We start from the raw sequence: 15,097 nt of genomic DNA on the forward strand, positions 1-15,097 counted from the left end.
ATACCAAACTCGTAGGGTAGTAATTCCATGAGGTCCATTCTGGTAATTTAACACAGAGAGAGGCTCAGGAGAAAAAGTAGGAGGTTTTTTTTTTCTTCTTTTTTTCTTTTCTTCTTCTATTTATGGTGTCTTTTATAACTCACAGGGGACTCACACAGTTGGAGAAAGAGCCCATCTTTTCTTCAACCTAAAGGAAGGAAATGGACCTCCCATCTTCTCCCTCACAGTTATTTGTATAGCCTTTTCTTTCTCTATCTATTAATAAGTCAAGGGCCTTCATGCCCTAAGAGCCCTAAGAGACGTGACTCTCCTCTTTCATACACCACTATGCAGCCATGGACCCTCCTATAAATAGACCCCCTTGGCTCAAACCATTTCTTCACAACTCCTCTCTTCTCTGTCTTTCTCTCTCCCTCTCTATCCATTTTTTTTTTCTAGAAGGAAGAGGAAAAGTATGGAAGGATCCGTAAAGCTCAGGAGGGATAGCGCCTTAGATGATAGCGAATACAGTGGAATTACAAAGATGCATATGTTGAGTTATTTTATTCATCTAATGCGCTATCTATCCTGAGTTTCATGGCTTCTTCATACTCTAGAAGTGGCATCATGTTAGTTTATGGTATCTTATTTACTTTCATATATCTTCTATCTGATGTAGTTTAATTATTTTTCAAGTATGATTCACTTCCTCAACTAGGATGATATAGCATCAGCTTACATATCTTTCAAACAAAGCATATTATTTCCACCATTTTACCTAATTTCTTATATTATTTATATATATATTTTTTTGTTGATGTAGTAATATATCTGTATAGTTTAGAATAATAAAAGATAATATATAAATTAAAGAAGTGCAGGTACTACAGGGATGTGGCCGTTCCTTTGATAGCCACAGCTGACAAAAGTGTTAATGATCAATCAATCATCCTGCCAACTCTCCAGAGACCAAATCTGAAACAATTCAATTTCAATTAAATCCTAGTGGTGTTTTGCTGGAACTTCATGGTCCCATCTGTTATGTTTCTTTCATTCTTTTATATATATATATATATATTTTTTTTTTTTTTTTTTTTTTCTTTCTATTTGGCGTTTAGTTTTATCTAATAAAAAGCCATAATATCACTTTTTATTGTATAGAATAATATTAACAGTTATTTAACATATATAAGTATTTTTTTAAGGGTCCTTTGTGCAAAATAGCCGAGCCAAATGCGACGTTGACTATATTCTTCCCCATCTCCGTGCACGCCACGGCCTCGTAAATCGTAATCATTTTTCAACCCCTCAAATCCTGATTACGCCATCTCTCAGCGTTAGTGTTGTTTTAATGGGTTTTCATAACGACTCCAATCTAGTAAGTAGAATTATACAAAGAAAAATAAAATTAAAATAAACACTATTATAAATTTATAATATACAGAATTAAATACCGTCATTAGGCCCCGCTTGGTCCAAGTAAACAAGCCCGAACAGCATTCTAGGCCCATGGGCTAATATAATTGGGCCACTGCTCACCTTAATCTTAAGCCCATAACTAACCTATACTTATCGGGCGTGGATATAATCCTTATATAGATCCGCTCCAAATCTAATATTTTGGTCTAAATTTTGGACCTGGAATCTTGAATTGGTTGGCACGAATACTTTGGCAGTATGCTTAGAGTATGATTTGGATTATCTGACGAAGAATCCACGCAAATCCGGCTAAAGAATGGACATAGATCCCTACGTGAGAAGAAAATTCGTACTTTTGTGCAGTACAAAGCTACAACGGTAGTACGTTTATGGGAAAATTTATATTTCGCACCCCCTTATTTTAATGAATTTGTGATCTTTTTGTTGTTTACATTTCAAGCCTCAAAATAACTTTATTCTCATGAATATCAACCGAAGAGTATTTTGTTAAAATTTTTTTCGTCGATGCCCTCGTCAAGTTTGATTATGAGAAAATATTCTACTTTTAAAATTTTTTAAAAAGAGAATTCAAAACATGAGGATCGAATTTTAAATAGTGAAAAGGTGCGGTGTGAATTACAAATTCGTGAAAATGCAATGTTTTTTTTTTCTTTCCATAATATCATTCGGAGTTGCGAAAATATCTTGAGGATTCACGGATTTGGATATGGATAACAAAGTTAGATCCGACAAGAAATCTAACTTGGATCCGAAACGAATTCGAATTAACGCTCGGTAACCATACCGATAACTTCCAAAATATCCAAGGAAATTATCTTCCATTTGACGGATAGGACGCGAGTATAAGTTTATGGTCTCAGAAATACCTGCAAAGGAGTCATCGAACAGCATTCCTTTCCCCCCTCCCTCCCTCCCATGGCGGGAATCTCTCTACTCCTCTCTCCTCTCACCACCTCCTCATTTCACTCCCCAATCCAAACCCATTCGCTTTCTTATCACCACCATAGTAAGACCTTTCTCTGCTTCCAGAATCCTTCTAAACCCCAAGAAATACCCAAAGCCAAGAGCAAGAAGCCTCCTTTCCCAAAACCCACATCGGCTTCGCGCTTTCTCGATCGGTTTAGGGTCGACGAGATCGGTTTGGATATATTAAACATAGCTTTGCCGGCTGTTTTGGCTCTCGCGGCGGATCCTGTCACGTCTTTGGTGGATACCGCTTTTGTTGGGCATTTGGGTATGTTAATTCTGGAGCAAGAAAAAAGAGTAGAGTTTGTTGATTATTTGTGAATTTTATGTTTTTTTTTTCCCTTTTGTTGAAAGGGTCGGCGGAGTTGGCGGCTGTTGGCGTTTCGGTTTCGGTTTTTAATTTGGTCTCGAAGTTGTTTAATGTGCCGTTGCTTAATGTGACTACATCTTTTGTTGCGGAGCAGCAAGCATTGAGGAATGATTCAGGACTTGACGCAAGTGAGGACTATATTTTGAAGGAGTTGAAAAAAATTCCATCTTTGCAATGGAGGATGATCATTTTTTGTTGTTGCCCTTTTTGTAGTGAGTGCAGGTGGTGGTGATGGAGAAAAAAGGATGTTCCTTCCAGCAGTGTCGACGTCGCTGGCTTTGGCTACTTGTATCGGAGTGGTAGAAGCCATAGCGTTGGTTTTCGGATCAGGGGCCCTGATGAATGCCATGGGTATACCTGTTGTAAGTGGGACTAAGATGATCATACTTTCTTGTGTTTCTTGTAAATATGGTATAAAATTACTTGGTCATAATCTCCTAGTTATGCGTGATAAAATGTCAGTATCCTTTTCTAATCAAGGCCTATCTATGAATAAGTTATACATTTTGGTAATTTTGTTATGTTGTTGAAGAAGACAATTGAGAATCTTGAGAAATGCTTACCAATTTTTTACTTCACTTATTAAGCTATTTAGAAAACAATTTTTCTTGCTACGGACTGGTGATAGTGGCAGCGGTAGTTGAGAAGGATCCGGCATACTATCCTATATATCCACAGAGTAACATTTTGTGAGGAAACATAACACATGTTTATGACCTACGCAGGATTCACCAATGCGAATACCGGCCGAACAATTTCTTACTTTAAGAGCATTTGGTGCTCCACCAATTGTTATAGCACTTGCAGCACAAGGCACATTTCGTGGATTCCTTGACACAAAGACACCATTATATGCCATTGGTTAGTAGGTTGAGACCATTTTTTATACGTAAGACATTGTAATTAGAAAGATCAAAGTTCTATACTGTATCATGCATGAGTAGTTGCATCTTCCATTAAAGGTCCTAAGGATATCTTTATGTTAACAAGCTTATGTTGAAAGAGGACACAGCATAACAGTATATTGTATGCAGGTGCTGGTAACCTACTGAATGCAATACTGGATCCTATTTTGATATTTCTTCTTGGTCTAGGCGTAAGTGGTGCTGCTATAGCTACTGTGATCTCTGAGTACGTTAAAGCCATCATGAGATTATTATGAATAAAATGTACTTTCCTCTTTTGGTACTCACTCTGTTATTCTTCATGCTTCTACTTGACTTTGAGTATCTGATATTCTTTGCTTGATTCTGTCCATTTTACTAGGTATCTGATAGCATTTATTCTCCTCTGGAATCTGAACAAGAAAGTAGTGCTGATTGCACCAAATATTGTTGATGACAGAATAATGCGTTACCTAACATCTGGTAAGTCAATTTATTTTACTGTTTCATCCAGGAACACTTTGATTATTGAAGAAGTGTCTTTAGGTCTTATTTGATGGAAAACATTATTTAACATGTTAACGGACAGCTAGCATATAGCTCTGAGAAGTCCAATATGTTAAAAGATTTGGATACTCTAAGAATGATAAACTAGTTCTGTGAAATAGCATTTCTGACACTCTGGAAGATTTAAGATGCACATTTTCATTATTCGTAATACAAAACCATGGAATGGTCTTAGTCCTCTCTCGATGCTTTTAGATTCTATAAATTTCTCACAGTATCTGTCGCAAATGGACAAGTATCACATTATTTTCCTATAAATATTCCTTCTCCCTGACAGTGATAATTCTATCATTTTGCAGGTGGTCTCCTAATTGGCAGAACCATTTCAGTGCTCCTAACAATGACACTAGCAACATCCTTGGCTGCCAGGGAGGGTCCTATTCCAATGGCTGGTCATCAAATATGCTTGCAGGTCTGGTTGGCAGTTTCCCTGCTTAATGATGCACTAGCACTTGCTGGTCAGGTTTGTTATTCTCAAGGTTTCATGTATTCTTGGTTTGTTATGTCTTGCATCTCAAGAGTCACGAGGTCTCATTGCTTCTGTTTATAAGCAAACTGCATACTTTTTCACAGGCTTTACTTGCAAGCGAGTACACTAAGAGGAATTATGAACAAGCCCGCCTTATAGTCTACAGGGTTCTACAGGTTAGGGAACAGTTTCTTCTGGTGTATGGTTCTTGAAATTTCCAATTAGTTTGATAAACACAGTCCAGATCCCTTCTTTCTTTTGTTTGTTAATTTCATCTGATATTTATGTTATTGATCTATATTTGAGCAGATTGGAGTAGTAACTGGATCTGCATTAGCTATCATCTTGTTCTTTGGATTTGGGTCCTTTTCCTTTCTATTCACTACTGATTCAGCAGTTCTTGACATTGCAAGATCTGGAGTCTGGGTAATGTTTATTGAATAATTGAAATTTTCTTTGTTGAATATGTTGTTGATACGGGAACCTCCATCCCTAAATATGAGAATCCTTGCAGTTCGTGACTGTTTCTCAGCCGATAAATGCCATTGCTTTCGTAATTGACGGGCTTTACTATGGTGTCTCTGACTTTGCATATGCGGCATACTCTATGGTGCGAATTTCTAGCTCACTTCCTTCTGTATACTTTACCTACAATCTTCATGAAGGAACATTTCCAATAATATCAATCACTATATTGGGCAGTTCTTGGTAGGGATAGTCTCATCAATGATCCTACTGGTGGCTGCTCCTGCATTTGGTCTTGCTGGGGTGTGGACGGGACTGGTTATTTTCATGAGCTTGCGAGCAATTGCTGGATTTTGGAGGTAGAAAACCTACTTGTATTTCTGGACTACATTATCTTATTTATGAGATCATTTTATGATTTCCAGGTTAGGAACCAAAGGGGGACCTTGGAAAATGGTCTGGTCTGAGACAGATATTGGAACAACGGAAAAATAATGACCATTAAAATTACATTGTTATTGCTTAAGTGGGTGTTTCCCTCTTCAGTTTTAGTCAAGCCGGTCTCATCAAGTTTATAAGCTTAGTGTAGGTAATTGGTTTTCAAGTTGAATGAGAGAAATAGAAGACAGAAGAGGAAGCACAAAGAAACTGGCTGCAGGAACTCTAACTGAAACAACTGACTGTAACCACTGATGATCCAAGACACACGAGTAGGCCAGTTAAAGCAACCACAGAGCGTGACTGAGCTGTGGAAGTGACAAAATAAAGCAAACACTCATTATCCAAACCACCTTTGAGCCTATCTGCAATATTTTGGTTCAGAATCACTTTCATCTTTCATGAAGGCAATCCTCCATTTTGCTTTCTGGACCGAGAAAATTGAAGTTGTGCATCATCTTAAGTCAAGTGTGAGCTGGTGATTACTAACTAACAGCTAACCTACTTGAGGGCATAGTCTCGTGCAGCTATGAGGTGCGAGAGAGCAAGAACTTGGCAGAAATACTGCAAGACCAGCATGAAAGGAAAATAGGAATAGAATGAAGTCAAGTACCTCTCCTGCATTTGCGCTCTTCTTCGGACTTGATGCACAGTATTTTCCTGCAATATTGTTATAGCATGTCTTCAAGGTTCTGCACTTATTTGTAAAGAGATTTGTGAATTTTCTAGCAATTGTTTTATCCTCTACCCTTGGACTTGTGCAGTCGGTTATTTTCTCATTGACAGTTTTCAGTACATAGATGTTGTATTTCATGAATCATAAGAATCATATAAAAAGATTCTCCTTACAATAAACATTGTATATTGTTGTGAAAATTAACTGTAACAGTGATTCTATGGATCGCTTTTCTTTTCATAGTAACCGAGACCATGAAGGTTAAAACTTAATGCTATTGGAACTTCCATCTGCATGATGCACAAGAATGAGTTACAGAATGGTATTGCTTAAACTAATTTATCAAGTGATGTAGAAATACTTATACACGAGATAAGAAGTACGACAACAGATACTGTCCTGAAGTCGCATACTAGATGAAGTTATATAGAATATTTAAGTACATTTCAGCGTGTATAACTTCTTACACACCTCTGTTTTCTTTAGTATGACGATGAATTAATAGAAGAACATTTCAGTATGAGTGTGAGATTATTTAAAAGAAATGCAAATTTCATTAAAAATATATTAATGTGAAATATGAAATTGTTTACCTCACATGCAATCATCTTTAATGCATCCAAAATGTTAAAGTTGAAACCCACGGTATAGAGTCGATGTTGCAGAGCTACTCACAGGTTGTATTGGCAGCATTGTCGCTAGTGCTTCAGACAATCACAGATTGATAACATTCCAAAGTTTTCATGCTGTTCCTGTTGAAGATTGTCATTATACTCTTCATCATATACACGTAGACAAAAGCATTAATAAATTTTGTCAGAGTTCTCTTCCTCCAGAACAAGCGTTTGATGAGACGTATGCTAGAAACTTTGTGGGCATTCTGAAATATAAAGCAGAATCGAGTCTCACTAAGTCCTACAAAGGAATGCGATGGCACAACTACTACTCTTCTTGGTTCTACTCTTCTCATGCATTACTGAGAACATCTCCAAGGACGCCGGAGAGCAGCCACCTAAATTCTCCGCCATCTTCTACTTCGGTGATTCATCATTAGATACCGGCAACAATGGCTATATTCCGACGCTTGCAATAGCCAAACACTATCCCTATGGCCAGGACTTTCCGGGGAACAAGGCCACCGGGAGATTCTCCAATGGCCGGCTCGTGCCCGACTTCCTATCGGCCGAGCTAGGCCTCAAGCAATTCTCACGGCCGTTCATGGATCCAACTCTCTCAGACAAAGATATCCTGACCGGCGCAAACTTTGCGTCTGCAGGCTCAGGGTTCGACGATGCAACGTCGGCCGTCACGAACACAATACCGATGTCGAGGCAATTGAAGATGTTCAAATTGTACCTCGAGAGGCTTAGGAAAATTGCAGGAGAGGAAGAGGGTGCTAGAATTGTTGGTAACGCACTAATATTCATCAGTTCAGGAACTAATGACTTTGTTGTGAGCTTCTATGATTTGCCAAACAGAAGAGGAGAGTTTAACATAAGTGAGTATCAAAACTTTGTACTCCATAAAGTGCACAACGCTGTCAAGGTATGATCTCAAACATCATCATCTAACATTACCATTATTTATAATTACATGCTTGAATCTTCGATGCAGGAGTTATATAATCTTGGTGCTCGTTTATTTTGTGTTGCTGGTCTACCTCCAATTGGTTGCATACCTCTTCAAATCACTGTAAGTAGAACTCACCATCTCTTAGACCGGGCATGTGTTGCTGAACAAAACTCGGATTCCATCGTCTACAATGCCGAACTCCAAAAACTATTACTTAAGATGCAGCAATCACTCTCTGGAAGCAAGTTTGTATACATTGATTCATATGAATTTCTAATGGAGATCCTGAAACATCCTACCAAATATGGTAAGATTCATCTTAATCAATTCCCTGAACTCAAATCTTGTTCATGATAAGTGCCTCATAACACAAATTAACACAGGGTTTAGGGAGACAAGCAGAGGATGCTGTGGAACTGGGCTCACAGAGGTAGGGCCGCTGTGCAACTACTTGACCCCAACTTGCCTAAATGTGCCGTCGTATGTATTTTATGATGCTGTTCACCCATCTGAGAAAGTCTACAGGTTAGCTACTGATTACATTATGAAACAAATCATTTCACAATTGGAATGAGGTGGTATTGTAGATGGAGAGTGTGTATCAGAGTAGTAAATCCTTGCACCCTTTGATGTTGTGGAGAATGTGTTACTCTTTCTCAAGTGAGCTGATGTAGTTTTTTACAAATCATCAAAAATCTTCCTAGTCTCTAAAGTAGGCAGCTAATCAATCACAAGAGCAGATTGGGAAAATTGGGAATACAATCCAAGCAAAAAAGAAACTATGGAAAATGATGTTTAACAAAGTTGAAACTAAGTATAATCTTGGGGAGAATGCCCTACTGGAACTTGTGAAGGCTAGTAGAAATAACTTCATCATCTGATATACCTTTGGGTAGCAAAGGAGCCAAATATTACAACAGCTACCATTGATATAACTCAGCTAATTAACAAAACCACCACCTCATAGACAACAACGACCAACAGCAGAATTATACATCTCAAATTGGGAATAGCACCTATCCTTTATCTGATCTCTTCCCCATTCCTTCAAACAACTCATCTATCCTCGCCTCTACCTCCTCCGGTGAGTACTTCAAGTATTTGTCGCGGCCGGAGTCGGCCATGCCCCGCATCCTGGCGAGGAAATTTCTATACGCCGGCAGCACCATCTCCAAGACGCTCACCCTGAGCTCCGTCTGCAGCTGCGGGTCGGCCGCGACCCATCCAGCCTGCACTCGGGAAATCTCTTCTAAGTAATTATTAAACATCCTTAGCCTTTCCCGCATTATCTTCCCCGTCACTGAACCGCTGCCACTGCTGCCGGTCTGGAGTACCGCAACGACCTTCCCCCACGTGCCGCGCTGGTAGTCGCCGCCCCATCGCCGCACTTTTGCCATAAGCCGTCTGATCCACTCCTCGCCGAGTAGTAGTCCGAGCTCGCTGTCTCTGACTTTTTGGATGGTGTACCTCCCATTGTTCATCAAGAAGATGCAGCTGAGAGACGGGTCCGGGTACATCTTGGATTTGGATTCGAGATTCGTTTGAAGGACGTCCATGATCCACGCGATCTGGACGGCGAGGGATGAGGATGGACGGTCGGGATCGACGGCGGAGGAGTCGTCTTCCATGACTTGCTCTAGGGTTTGCCGTGAGGCGCAGGCGGCGCGGAGGTAGTTCATGACGTAGCGGGTTATCGGATGTAGTCCGCCGCCCGGTACGGCACCCCGGGCTGGGTCGCGGCGGATTAGGTTCTCCAGTTCCATGAAGATCCCGCGGATGGAGGCGCCTAGGGCTTTGTGGACGGCGGCGACGTGGTCGGAGAAGAAGGGGTCGAGATCGGCGAGGAGATCGCGGACGGACTCGTACATGTCAACGACGCGGAAAAGCCGCTCCGGCGCGCGGCTAGCGGCGGCGACGGCGTCGGCGAAGGAGAGGAGGTGGAGAGCTGGAGCGCGGCAGGCGGCGGCAAAGGCGAGGTCTGAGAAGGGGGAGAGGTCGTCGGAGAAGATGCGATCGCAGAGACGACGCTCGCTGGGGATCAGTATGCGGAAGACCATGACGAAGGCGCGGATCCAGCGGGAGATGTCTTGCTCGAGGTTATCCCATGGGGTGGACTGGATCTCCTCGGCGGTGCGGGGGCGGATCCCGAGACGGGCGACGCTCTCGTCGATGAAGCTACGGCGGGCGGCGGCATAGGTCTCGGCGCACTCGCGGCCGAAGCCAGCGGCGGCCATGCGAGAGGCGATCGATTGGAGATCGGAGATGGACCCGGGCGGGAGACTCTCGATCACGAGGTCGTAGTCCGTCACCGGCTTCGCGATCGGGATCCGGTCTCCGTCGTCGTCGTCGTCGTCTTCCTCCGCATCGGTGTCGTCCCCGTCTGAGTCCAACGGCGGCGCCACCGCCGCCGAGGTCGGCTGCTCGATCAGCGATCGGAACTCATCCTCCAGCCGCAGCATACAACGCTGGAGGAGCTCATCGGCGCGGTCGAGGAGCTGCTTCTTCGCCGGCGGCGCGGGCGACGAGTCGACCTCGTGGATAGTGGCAAGGAGGTCGTCCACCGCCTCGAGGAAGGCGCTAGCGTCGGCGGAGTCGGACCAGATCAGACGATCGGAAGAGACGAAGTGGGAGATCTGACGGTCAAGAGTTCGCAGAGTCCGCTCGATCGAAGTCAACGGTGGGAGGTGCTCGTCGCCACCCCCGGTGGCATCGTCCCGCTTATCAGCGAGCTTCTCAAGGGAGAATCGCCCGTCGAAGGAGGAGAAGATCTGAAGGATGTCATCCGCCATGGTATCCGTCCTGCCCAGCGTCTTCGCTATGTGCCGGACGGCAGCGATCAGCTTCTCCTCACCGTTCTCCGCCATCTATTAATTTCCACCGCAACACTCTCCAAGGAAAGCTTCAGTTGCCGTCTCCGGCGGCCGCCATTAGTGCTTCAATGGAGCTAGGGTTGCGATTTAGATCGAGAGAGAAAGAGGAAGGGGAAAGATTAAAGAACGCGGCTTCTCTAATCTTCTATAAGGCAAAGGAAGGCTACGAGTGGTTGAGGGAGATATAAAAGACGAAGGGAAATAACGCGGAGAGAGCAAGCAGAGGTAGGTATGGGCGAGGAAGTCAGGATGCAGCAGGAGTGTGAGAAAGATGATGAAAGCGAGACTGGCGACGTATTTGATGGCATTCTCGTGATTCTACGGCGGTGAAAACTTACATTCTTTGCATTCCTACCCCTTTAAAATTCCTTATTTGTATATACCCCCCCTCTAAGATTCTTCCTTATCATGAAATGGACGGTAGATGATGATGATGTTGGGCTTCGATCGACGAGAAAGACAAAAAGGTGTACTCGGACCAGAAACTTGTAGCGGTGGGAAGTGGGCATCACGACCAAAGGGGGAGCGCGCGCGCGAGAGAGAGAGAGAGAGAGAGAGAGAGAGAGAGAGAGAGAGAGAGAGAGAGAGACAGAGATGTGTGCTTCTTGTGTTACTGCTCTTTATCTTCTTTTTCACTGGATACCGTGATTGATGGATTTATTTAGTTGACCAGTCAGCACAGCTTATTACTGTTGCTATATGGTTACTCTCGGTTGACCAGTCAACACAGCTTGCTATTGTCCCCTGGAGGTTCAAAAAGTATATATAATTCACGTAAACCACCAAAACAGCCTGTGCCAGAACTTTTTTATATACTTAATACTAGTTTAATAAAGAATATTATTTTAACAGTTAGTTTAAATTATTTATAATTTTTGTTTTTGTTTTTGTTTTACCATACACGAGAGAATTGTATGTTCTTAGTGTCAACAAGTTAATTATTATTTTTAGGAGCTTGTATGTTTGTTCTGAAAACAAGTTATTGAAGACACTGGGAACATACCATACAAAACATACAAAACGAGGCTATGTTCCCAGAACTCATAGCTTGATTGGATGGAGAAGGTGTTTTGTGTGCAAGCTTGCCAAGTGGTTTTAAAATTTAGACTAACTTATTCGATAGTTAATAATACTTTATGTACAAATTTAAGTATAAAATGCCAATGGTGCAATGACTAACTTGTATACAGATTCTTAAAAGACGCTGAAATTTTCTAAGTTCGTTAATAAAGTCTCTATAACCCATGCGACTCCCTGGGCTTGTGCCGTGGTATTATGGTATACCAGGATAAATAATTTGAACGAACTATTAAATTAATATTAAATAAAAAGAGTCTGCCTGTACTATATTTGGAGTGTAGTCGATTCCCCGTTTTCCGTTATAAAATATTAATTGCGCAATCATTGGGAGTAGATGAAAGAATTATACTTGGGCTCTTCCAATGGACTTAGTCTTGTGGGCCCACAGCCCAGACTTTCTTGGCCCGTACCCAGGTCGTTTTCGGGCCATTGGCGGGCCTAATGATAATTCACGATCTATTTGAGGGCTGAATCAGAAAATTCCCTGTTATTTTTATCACTGTACTGGGGGGAAGAGGCTGTGAGAAGAGGCGAGAGTGCCGAGGGTTTTGGGTTCCACTTGCTCAAATAAAAAGGAGACAGAAGTGAGAGAGAGAGAGAGAGAGAGAGAGAGAGAGAGAGAGAGAGAGAGATGCCGTGCCTCAACATCTCCACTAACGTAAGCCTCGATGGAGTGGACACCTCCGCCATCCTCTCCGAGGCCACCAAGACTGTCGCGATGCTCATCGGCAAGCCGGAAGCTGTCGGTTTCCACTTTTCCCTTCTTTTTTTTCTCATAATTTAGCTCGCTTCATGTTCTTATCTTATCCGCCTCTTTCCGTTCATTCTTTGTTGGGTCTTAGCCTATTATGTGAATTTTGATCTCTTTGTGGAGGTAGACTGAGTTCGAATGGCTTTTCCCTTTTTTCATGTTTGTTTTTATTATTCTATTGCAATCTTATATTCCATTTCCTCTATTTACTTGTTTTTATTAATCTGTATCTATTTGCTTACCAACTCGAATTGTTAAAAAAAACTAGTAATATTGAACAATTTGGAAACATATCTTTATTGTAACTGACTTGTGTTGCATGATCAGGGATACTTTCAGAATGCGTATACAGATGAAGAAATAAATAATTGGAAGTATTATATATGCTAAATACTACAAATTTTCCACTCTTCTCTTATAATTCTTCAAAATAGTACTGCACATTATGTCTCTCCAGTCCCCACATATATTTTGTGTCGGCAAATTATCCTCTGTTCTACTTGGTGGCCCCATCCTCATTGTTTTGCTTCGTTTTTGTTAGATTTATTGGCTTGGCAATTGTTATAAACAGTATCTTGTAAACTGCTCTACTTGCGTAAATTTTGAAGATTACTCTACATTAGCAAGAGTTAAGATAAGGCATTCAATCATCCCTTAACCTGGTATTGTGTTCGAACCAAATTCTGTTATGTTTCTTGGCTCTTAGGTTTTTCAATTTGATTATCGACATGTTAACATTTTGATAATATTTCCCACTCTATGGCACCTTTCACTCATCCATTTTCCTCTTATTGTTGTCTCTTGTATGCTTATGCTTCTTTTGTTATGCTTATATTTAAGTAAATTGCCAATGATGGACTACTTAATTACAACAAGATCATGTAATATTGCTTCAATTTTTCTGTTACTAGATAATCCTGTTTGATCTCTTGCATATTGTTGTATGTGTTATATCCCCTTTGGTCCAATTAGAGTAGACATCATTTGCTGTATAATACATCATACTGCGACGAGAGAACTTATTCTATTGATCATCAATTACTTGTTGAGCCTAATAGTTTCTAAGCCTGTGTGACTGTATCCTGCCAGGGTTTAGCTGTGCCAGTCCCTTTTCTGCTGGTTTATTTTATTTTATTTTATTTTTATGAAACATCATTTTGCTTAATGATATGAACTAGTTAGCACTACTTCCTACGTTTTACTTAAATATCAATCTCAAAGAAGGTGCTTTATTATTATTATTTTAAAACTGAATGTTGTGTTCTATCTGTCGATACATTCTAAAAATCTAATTTACATCTGCATCAGCTTGCTTCATAATTTATAACTTTCCATATGGCTTTAGATTACAATATATGGCATTATCACTGCTATCTTTTAAGATTAAGATAGACTGCACAATGCTATAAGGTAAAGTATTACCTTCAACAGCTGCTACTTTTATCATGTTAAGTTACCTGTTTGAAAAAAATGCTATCATGGAAGTTATCAATTGGCCGGAAGTACTATTTATTCATCTGTACTAATTTCGATTTTCATTGCCAAGTGTGGAGCTTGAATGCTTATTCTTTCTTTTTTATAGTATGTTATGGTCGTCCTCAAGGGGTCAATACCTATGGCATTTGGAGGGACCCAACAGCCTGCAGCATATGGTGAGTTGGTTTCCATTGGAGGACTAAATCCTGATGTTAACAAGAAGCTGAGTGCTGGAATTGCTACCATTCTTGAGACTAAACTGTCTGTTCCCAAGTCGCGTTTCTTCCTCAAGTTTCATGACTCAAAGGCAAGCCGCTTCAACTTCTCCTGTAAAGCCCTTTGATGGCGCTTTATTGGTCATCCAGTTCTTCTCATTGCAATTTTCTTTTTGTTAGGCCCATCAGACACAAGAATATGCTCAGTGCATGCATGCTTTACATCAGCAATAGATCATGTAAAGAACTATTTGTTGTTTAAAGTCTCGTCATCTTTTTAACTCCGACTTCCCTCTTTGTCAAGTTTTACTTGGATATTAAGTATCTCCTTCCAGATACATTTGTGTTTCTTTTATTTCATGCAGATTGAAATTACTGATGAATCATTTATATGGATTATGTAGGGTTCATACTTCGGATGGAACGGCACTACTTTCTAGGATTTTACAACAAGTCCTGGATGAAGTCTTAGAGGCAATCTTCAACCTTTCTATTGTTCCACTCATTAAACTGTAGCTGAAACTGGGGAATTTTATTGTGCTATTCAGCTTAACTGTCTAACCATCAGAGCAGATAGTTGGTGCATTTAACACTATCAATGAAATTCTGGTTACTTTGGCAGAATAGCATCAGTCTGGTTATCTTCTATCTTTTCTTTTTTTCTGGTTATCTTCTATCTTTTCTTTTTTTCTGGTTATCTTCTATCTTTTCTTTCTCCTCGGCTAACCTTCTCCAAGGGAAAATAATGGTTCGTAAACTGCTTGTGATCTTTGCTTCTTCATTGTACATTGCGTCATTGTGGTAACGAAGGCTTCGGTCTTTAGAGAGAATGCTTCTGAATTCTGAGAAGCCTTTTGTTTTTGTCCCTGTTAACAAATG

The 15,097-nt window shown here is 40.9% G+C and overlaps 4 protein-coding genes across 5 annotated transcripts; 3 read left to right on the forward strand and 1 right to left on the reverse strand.

Moving 5' to 3' along the window:
- The first annotated feature begins 2,305 nt into the window (after positions 1-2,305).
- On the forward strand, positions 2,306-6,433 carry LOC140790389 (protein DETOXIFICATION 44, chloroplastic-like). Its single transcript, XM_073140446.1, has 12 exons — positions 2,306-2,653; positions 2,740-2,883; positions 2,969-3,117; positions 3,481-3,616; positions 3,790-3,886; positions 4,022-4,122; positions 4,506-4,669; positions 4,780-4,851; positions 4,985-5,101; positions 5,190-5,285; positions 5,378-5,499; positions 5,566-6,433. The coding sequence occupies exons 1-12, from the start codon at positions 2,335-2,337 to the stop codon at positions 5,633-5,635; spliced, it is 1,587 nt and encodes a 528-aa protein (XP_072996547.1). The 5' UTR covers positions 2,306-2,334; the 3' UTR covers positions 5,636-6,433.
- A 636-nt stretch (positions 6,434-7,069) lies between these two features.
- LOC140790391 (GDSL esterase/lipase At2g31550-like) lies at positions 7,070-8,538 on the forward strand. Its single transcript, XM_073140449.1, has 3 exons — positions 7,070-7,799; positions 7,869-8,133; positions 8,210-8,538. The coding sequence occupies exons 1-3, from the start codon at positions 7,185-7,187 to the stop codon at positions 8,398-8,400; spliced, it is 1,071 nt and encodes a 356-aa protein (XP_072996550.1). The 5' UTR covers positions 7,070-7,184; the 3' UTR covers positions 8,401-8,538.
- Positions 8,539-8,682: 144 nt separating this feature from the next.
- Positions 8,683-10,690, reverse strand: LOC140790386 (exocyst complex component EXO70B1-like). Its single transcript, XM_073140444.1, has one exon. The coding sequence runs from the start codon at positions 10,688-10,690 to the stop codon at positions 8,843-8,845; it is 1,848 nt and encodes a 615-aa protein (XP_072996545.1). The 3' UTR covers positions 8,683-8,842.
- Positions 10,691-12,262: 1,572 nt separating this feature from the next.
- LOC140790394 (uncharacterized) lies at positions 12,263-14,842 on the forward strand. Of its 2 annotated transcripts, XM_073140452.1 has the most exons (4): positions 12,282-12,518; positions 14,110-14,310; positions 14,399-14,457; positions 14,623-14,842. In XM_073140452.1, exons 1-3 carry the CDS (start codon positions 12,408-12,410, stop codon positions 14,450-14,452), a joined length of 366 nt encoding a protein of 121 aa, XP_072996553.1. In that variant the 5' UTR covers positions 12,282-12,407; the 3' UTR covers positions 14,453-14,457; positions 14,623-14,842. The 2 variants fall into 2 exon arrangements, with proteins under 2 accessions (XP_072996554.1, XP_072996553.1); XM_073140453.1 differs by lacking the exon at positions 14,399-14,457 and having other exon boundaries at positions 12,263-12,518.
- The last annotated feature ends 255 nt before the right edge of the window (positions 14,843-15,097 follow it).

This window comes from Typha latifolia, chromosome 6, assembly GCF_019914945.1.
Source record: "Typha latifolia isolate L0001 chromosome 6, TyphaL0001v2, whole genome shotgun sequence".
NCBI lineage: Eukaryota > Viridiplantae > Streptophyta > Magnoliopsida > Poales > Typhaceae > Typha > Typha latifolia.

Bases quoted from the DNA above. Each gene is read 5' to 3' on its own strand.
- LOC140790394 (XM_073140452.1), top strand. From the start codon at position 12,408: ATGCCGTGCCTCAACATCTCCACTAACGTAAGCCTCGATGGAGTGGAC. The intron at 12,519-14,109 runs GTCGGTTTCCAC...TCTTTTTTATAG, and splicing joins TCATCGGCAAGCCGGAAGCT to TATGTTATGGTCGTCCTCAA. The intron at 14,311-14,398 runs GCAAGCCGCTTC...TCTTTTTGTTAG, and splicing joins TCAAGTTTCATGACTCAAAG to GCCCATCAGACACAAGAATA.
- LOC140790386 (XM_073140444.1), bottom strand. From the start codon at position 10,690: ATGGCGGAGAACGGTGAGGAGAAGCTGATCGCTGCCGTCCGGCACATA.
- LOC140790391 (XM_073140449.1), top strand. From the start codon at position 7,185: ATGGCACAACTACTACTCTTCTTGGTTCTACTCTTCTCATGCATTACT. The intron at 7,800-7,868 runs GTATGATCTCAA...TCTTCGATGCAG, and splicing joins AAGTGCACAACGCTGTCAAG to GAGTTATATAATCTTGGTGC. The intron at 8,134-8,209 runs GTAAGATTCATC...AAATTAACACAG, and splicing joins GAAACATCCTACCAAATATG to GGTTTAGGGAGACAAGCAGA.
- LOC140790389 (XM_073140446.1), top strand. From the start codon at position 2,335: ATGGCGGGAATCTCTCTACTCCTCTCTCCTCTCACCACCTCCTCATTT. The intron at 2,884-2,968 runs GTGAGGACTATA...CCCTTTTTGTAG, and splicing joins TGATTCAGGACTTGACGCAA to TGAGTGCAGGTGGTGGTGAT. The intron at 5,102-5,189 runs GTAATGTTTATT...GAATCCTTGCAG, and splicing joins TTGCAAGATCTGGAGTCTGG to TTCGTGACTGTTTCTCAGCC.